Source organism: Spermophilus citellus (genome assembly GCF_964194105.1).
Source record: "Spermophilus citellus genome assembly, chromosome: 4".
Classification (NCBI taxonomy): domain Eukaryota; kingdom Metazoa; phylum Chordata; class Mammalia; order Rodentia; family Sciuridae; genus Spermophilus; species Spermophilus citellus.
In genome coordinates this window covers 124,115,035-124,122,242 of record NC_138185.1, presented here as the reverse complement: position 1 = coordinate 124,122,242, position 7,208 = coordinate 124,115,035, and the positions used below count along the sequence as shown (strand labels likewise).

The following is a 7,208-nucleotide window of genomic DNA, read 5'->3' as shown; positions in this document are numbered from 1 at the left end:
CACTAGGTTGCTTATAGCCTTGCTAAGTTGCCAAGGCTGACCTGCAATCCTCCTGCCATAGCCTCCTGAGCCACTAGAATTATAGGTGTGCACCACCATGCTCAGCGTGTATTAGTCTTAGATGCTGGTTGTTGCTTATTCTCTCAAGAGTGAGTAAATTCCACCCCAAACTCTGGCTTCACTACTTTGCAGGAGTTGAAATTTCTGGCTACATTTGCCTGCTTCTAGTTTATAAGTCAGTTATATTTCTGGTTCATGGAAATGCCTACATTGCATTCAAACACAGGTGGGCTTTTAATTTTTCTTCTATTCCATCTTCCCCCCCCTCCCCGCCCATTCAAGGCTGCAGAAATAGATATCTTGGTACTCCCCAGGCTAACATTTTAAAGGAAATATTACATGAAAGACCAAAAGAAAAAATGGCAATTTGGGCCACATAAAGCTCTATGCCCCCCCCATACCTGGTAATAAATCCCAATTAAACAGCAGAGTTCCAATGAATGAAGATGTTGTGTTGTTCTGGGTTAATAAAAGAGCAGATTAGCAGCTCTATTCTGATTTGTGCTGATTTTTATCTACTTCCCCAAATTTTATAAGATAAAAAGTAATATAGCATTGGGCCTATTTACAAAATGGTGTATTGCCTGTATAAAATATATCTCATAAATCACCTTAAGATCCAGTCAGTTTAATATAAAATGTTTTTAATTGTTTTGAAAACATTTAAAAAACAATTTTGAGCACTTTTAATAAAAAAAGAGAACTGAAATGCTACTGCAATATTCAACTACTGTAGTTTCAGCAGGTACAACAGACAACAAAACACTGGGGAAATTTGACTTTTTTGCACTAAATGAAAACATGAAACAGGGCTTGTTTTTGTTATTTATGGTGTAGTAAAGCACATTGTAGTACAAGACTATTATTTGAACCTCAGATGCACTGCACAAAAAAAAAAACACTTTCCTTCTTTTCAGTTCAAAAGTCAGTGCTTATTGCAATTATATGCAAAATTATTTACTTCATGAAGTCTTATCATGATAAACGGTATGCAAAATGTTTCCAACATCAAAACAATGAAAATAATCTGAGAAAAGAACATATTCAACAACTAAGCAGAATTAGTAAACATAAAAAAAGTAAATAACTTGTGAATAACTATGCCTGCCTGGTTAACACTGAACCAGTTTCAATACAGCCAAGAAAAAAAAGTGGTTACAGGAATACCTAGTACTGTACAAGATAAGTCAATAACACTCATGCACATTTTGTGATCATGTATTAACATGGTGAAGCAAACTAAACTTAATTCTTCCTGCTGTAATATTCTCATGTAAGAGAATAAGAAATAGAAATATCTCATTGAGATCAATGCACATTGCTACATAAGACAATTTTATCTGTCACTTTGATGACATCTTGTCTTTTCATAATGAAACACATTTAAAAAGTTTAATCTGTGGACTGTATTGGTTGCATTTATCCTAAGAGATGTGCCTACCACAGGTTCAACAAATTTAGTGCAATATATGAACCCCGGAAAGTTTGCTGGACGAATTCAACCAAATTTAAAGAGTTTGCTGCAATACTGTACAGGGGGTTAAAAATCCTCCAGTCTTTATATTTTTATCAAAAAAGATTTCCATTATTTTTATATTAGTAGGAAGCTAATAATGTAAACAAGGGATTAGAATGGCCTCAAAATCTCCTTTTCAGAATGTCTCATATAGAAAGGCTCCCATTATTTGTTAAAAGAAATCACACAGTTTCCTTTGGGTATTGCATACTTTGGTGTGCAGTAGTGCTGTGTCTCAATGTACAGTGAAGAAATAACTAGCATTGAGGAAAAAAAAAACTAACAGATCATTAAATCAAGATAACAGCAAACACACACAAATGCCAATAACTAGGACATATCAATATATAAACCTCTGAGCCAACCCTAGCACCATTTATTTATCAAAATATGTTAATACCCTACCTTTCAAATTTATTGAACAATAAAAATTTTATTAAATTAAACCCTTCATCACATGTGTTAAATATTCATTGATTGTAGTCTTCTGATTGATTTATGAATTAAGGTAAAGAAAAGCTTAGCTAGGTTCAAGGTAGCATAGCAGATGGTTTAATGTTAGCTTTAAAAACTTCACATTAATCTCTTTGAAAGTGATCTTGAAACTCACCTAAATGGAGTTGTCAACTGGTGAGTAGATTTGTGTCAACATGAAATTCATAAATATTATCATAAAACAAAGTGGGAGCCATAGAGAGAAACATTTTAAAACAAATCCTGAGTGCTTTGCTTCTTTTGCAATTGTGTTTATCACAATAAATAAATTAAGCATGTAATAAAACATTCCTCTTCTTCAAGTACTGCTATTATCCCCTTTGTTTTATTAGAGATATAAAGATGTGTGGCTTCAGACCTTAGAGGGTGAAATGTTTTTTTTTTTTTTGCTCACATTTTAATGTCATTTCCTTCCTGCTTGTTTTTCAAAGAGACCCCATGATCAAATTGCATTATTATATGCAGGAGGAGCAAAGGAGTGAGTCACTAAATTGAGGAAAAAAACTGATTACTGAAGAATATCATAAGGAAAAAAACTTCAAAATAAATCTTAAATAGAATTTTAATATGTATATGCAGCCATTGTGGTGGGACTAGGAAAATACCTCTACCTCAACTAGCAAATAATAAAACATCAAAGTGTTCTAACATGCTTGTATTTACCCTATTAAATTACAATGTCTGGAGTTATTTGTTTTGTGTGTGTTAGCTCCATATTAAAATCAACATTTTAAAACTGGACTAATGAAAGGTCACAAATATAAATGGCTACTAGTTTTTCCTTTTAAAAAATTTAGTGCAGCTTTAACTTTCCTTAAATTAATACTTATTTCCATTATTTTCTCCTATTTAAGCCCTTCATTGTGGGTATAAATGGTACTGAAGCCCCAGAAAGTCCTACAGAGATTTTTCATCCTACAGTAGCTCTATGCTTCAAGCCTAAATATTTATAATAACCTGAATATTATCCCTGTTTCAAGGAAGACCTTCTTGTCTACAGTTCACCTTAGCTATGATTTCATATCTAAAAGATAATGCCAACAATGAAATAGCCTATACTTAAATGATGGTTTCTTCTAAATTTTGTGCAGATCAACTAATGAATTAAAATGAACTTATACAAAATAAAGATCTAGACTGCTCTTGTAAAAGCTGGATAGCTGATTTTTTACTAGCAGACAATGTGATTAAATGGGGAACATTATAAAATTTAAAACCTAATACTTGTTCTTCTACAGCCTACTGTCTTCAGAAACTTGTTAAGAACCGAGGCAAGTCTAACCATTTCCTACTGAAGAAGAAACCACTTCTGCAGCAAACGCTTTTAAAATGTCACAATTAATAGTAAGTGTTTCTGCTGCGGGAGGCACTTCCATTAAGACAAATACAATACATATGTCTTTAGATACAGTGTGCTACATATTATAAAACACAATTTAACCCAACATTTCAACAGTAGGATGGTCCTTGCTTTCTATCCATTCAAAACCTGATGAAGTCATAGAGTTCATGGATTCACTGCAAATTTGTTGAAATAACGGGTCATTCTTTAATTCTTCCAGTGTAGCTTCATCATCTTGTCCCTGCTGACGACCTGGATCAAACAGTAGATTTGGGTCTAAAGTGTTCAAATCATTGATGCTGCCTGAGAGGTCAGAAGACAACCTGATATCACTAGAGAAATCAGATGCAGTGTTGGTAAGATCAGATGCTACCTGACCTACCAGCTGCTGGTTGGTTTGCAAGCTGTCTCCACTCAACAGGTCTTTAACAGTGCTATTGAAATCTAATTGTTGCTCTCCCATTTCAGATTGTGCTTGATTATCTCCAGGAGAAAAACTGATCTGATCGGTGCTATTACTTTTGGTGAGGTAAGATGGTGCTTGGAATTCATACACAGAAGTGCTGGAATCAATCATATTCTGAGAGTTGGCACTAGGAAAAACAGTGGAAGTTTCCAAAATCTGGGTGAGATTCATCCGGGCTGTGTAATTTGAGGGAAGGTTGTTCATTCCCAAACCTCTCACTGCATCATCATTGTCAGAATCAAGTTTACTCAACAAAACATTGGTTATTTTTTTACTGTTAGTTTGCTTCTGAAGAGCATTTGGGAAGGCTGTCTGCATCATGACTGTTAATGGAACTGACTGACTTCTTTGAGCTATGGTGTTGGCACATGCATCTGTGTGAACATTTGCGAAAACATGAACTTCTGGGGCTACTGGGCTTCCAAAGGGGGTCACATTAGATCGTGGGATATTAGACACTGGATAGAGGGTGCTTCCACTAAGATTACGTTGGCGATGGACAGCAGGGCTCACACTCCGGCATCTGAAGTTGCTGCTGGCAGATGAATTAGTTGCTTTATTATCAAGAGGTGCAGGGACAGCAAAACCTTCCTGTTTGTTGGTGTTATTTACAGTGGCACCTTGATGCTGCACAGGAGAGACAGGAGTCAAACGACCAAAATGAGTGTCATGATGTCTGGATTGAGATTGGTAAGACTGCCCAGGCACAGCAAAAGCATGAGGTTTCCTGAAACGATCTTCCACTAGTTCCTGATAGCTTGGGAGAATACCATGGCCAGAAACTGATGAGTTACCAACCCCACTATACCCATTATTCATCCATTCAAGCTTGGTTTTATCAGGGTGTGTGGCCATGGGTCTTTGCATTGGTTTCACAGGACTGCTTGAGACAATGCTGGCATCATGATATGCCATACTGGAGCTTATTGGGGTGAATGCAAATGGATTCCTGCATTCAACAGGGCTGGGAGGGACACTACTGCTGCAATTAGAATGTGGAGTACCAATGGGTGTATGTCGGCTACTTCCTAAAGCACTATCCACAGGTGTAGTCTGGGCTAACCTGGAGCAAGGGCTCTCCCGTGATAGACTCTGAGACCCGGCAATCATTTCAGATGTAGGAGTTGGAGTTGGTGTTGGGGTTGGTGTAGGAGTGGGTGTGGGTGTGGGTGTGTGAATTGGAGTGCCATTGCTATGGATTGGATGATAGAAGTGGGTGCTAGAGGCATGAGATGACATTGGAGCTCCCGGAGTTACTGACTGACTCTGAAGGGTCATTCCCAAACAGTTACCATATGAATGTGAATTGTTCATTGACATTTGCTGCTCCATAAGCACCAGTTCTTCCACAATACTATCTTGAGTAAGTTCATCATCAAAAGGAAAGTAGCTTTCATTTGTCTGGGAAACAGAAGGTTCAAACTCTTTCAGTTCGGATTGCAGAGGTAACTGATCTGAAGACTGTGCTTGTATTTGATTCAAAGGAGATTCTTGTATCTGGCTATGTAGCTGCTGGCTATATGCATCCTGTGGCATTCCTTCTAATTCCCAAACGGATTTCTCTAAATCATTGATATCAGAGTGCTCTGGAATTGTCATAACACCAATATCTTGCTGTTGTTCACAGGTGGCAGATATAAATTCAGAATCCTTAGTGACTTGTTGCCATTCATTTGTATTAAAGCTGCCATCTGATTTTGAATCATTGTCCAAGAGAAAGACACTCCCTTCAAGTTTTACTTTTATATCTGGAGACGATGATGGTGTTGTTTGTTGTTCCAAAGCTGAATCACCGGTAATAAGAGCAGAACCCAAGGGTTGATTTTCCACCATGTGTGAACTGACACTGATTGATACCTTGTTAGGAATCTGAGCACCTGCTGTTGAACTTTCTGATTTCCCTGAATGTGGAACCTTTTGGTCCTTCTTGACATTGCACGTTTTCTGACCTTCTATGCTAACTCCAGGAAGCTGTTCCACAATTGGTTTCTTTACAGGAGGCACCTGGGACTCTTGCAATGTAGAAGATAGTCGTTTTCTTGGACTTCTAGTGCATAATTTTGGGTCTTTATTTATTGAGTCACCATTAGATGGTGAGCTAGTGCTGGTGAAAGTTAGGTTCTGAGTAGCAACTGAGAGAGTGATAGTGCTTTGATTATTGCCTGTCGAAGTGCCTGGCAGAACTTCATTACAGCGACTTTTACATTTGGTCCTCTGGTCACAGACCTTAGTTGCTTTTATTTCAATGACACCTTCATTTGAAGGTTTTTGCACTGCTCCATCTGTATTACTTTTCTGCCCCCAAAGAGCACTAGGTGTTTGGGGAATTTTAGCCCCATCAGAGTTTTCTTGGCACTGTACAAGATGCTCATCTGATGATGTTTCTGGCTCCATTTTGACTTCCACAGCAGATGTTCCCCCAGTGCCACTGGTCCTGGACCCAGGAGACTGAAGAGAAACAACAGAACCATTCTTAATCTGTGGAATGCTCCTTGATTCTTCTGTTGTTCCTGTAGCACTATTGACTGAGGCAGAATGTTTAAGAGGGGCATTACTGTTGCTGGGTGTGAGGGATATAGTTGTCATTTTCACCACATTCAGAGAACTCATGTGTGAAGCGGGTACAACAGCTGTTTTGATGGGACTGCTAGTAAAGAGGACAGTAGTTGGAGAGCGAATGGTGAGTGCACTGCTGTTGGCTGGTTTGGGTAAGATCTGAGGGTAACGGTGTCGGGCAGAACGATCCCCACCAGGACTGGCTGGGACATTCTGAGGAGTCTTTGGTGCCTGTTTAACAGACTGCATGTGCTGAGTGACCACCTGTACGTTGAGGGGAAGAACTTTGCCATCAGAAGAACTCATAGGACTTGGTGAAGTTACCAATTGCCTGGTCCGCTGGACCTGTGAAAAGATGGGGAAAAAACCAAAACAAAATCAGATTTAACAAGTCCAGGATATAAAGAGTAATTTGTATACCTATATAATATTGAAGCATTTGTTAAATGTTTGTTAAAAAGAAAAACAGTTTGCCTATCAGTAGGGAGTCCTTTTAGATCAGCTGCTAGAAAGACATAAATATTTAAAAAGATATGACCATAGTGCAATATAGTTATTAAATGATGATACATAAAACATTAAGATACTACTCAGTTAACAAGGTTAAAAACTTCACCCTTGTTATGAATACTTGCTAAAATAGTGATTTAAAGAGGTTATAAGAAAAGGAGATAAAATCTTGAAACTAGAAACAACTTTAAAGTATCTAGTAGATTTTATGCCAACAAGATGGCTCATTTTGAGGGAGACTGTCTTATAAATGGGTGTACCTT

The 7,208-nt window shown here is 37.7% G+C and overlaps 1 protein-coding gene across 2 annotated transcripts in view; it reads right to left on the bottom strand.

Annotated features, from left to right (window-relative positions):
- Positions 1-2,445: 2,445 nt before the first annotated feature.
- Positions 2,446-7,208, bottom strand: part of RFX7 (regulatory factor X7) — a 127,340-nt gene continuing 122,577 nt past the window's right edge. For both annotated transcript variants that reach the window (XM_081292622.1, XM_081292623.1), the window contains exon 10: positions 2,446-6,780. In XM_081292622.1, the coding sequence (XP_081148748.1) occupies positions 3,508-6,780 (3,273 nt within the window). In that variant the 3' untranslated portion in view covers positions 2,446-3,507. The remainder of the gene's footprint in view (positions 6,781-7,208) is intronic.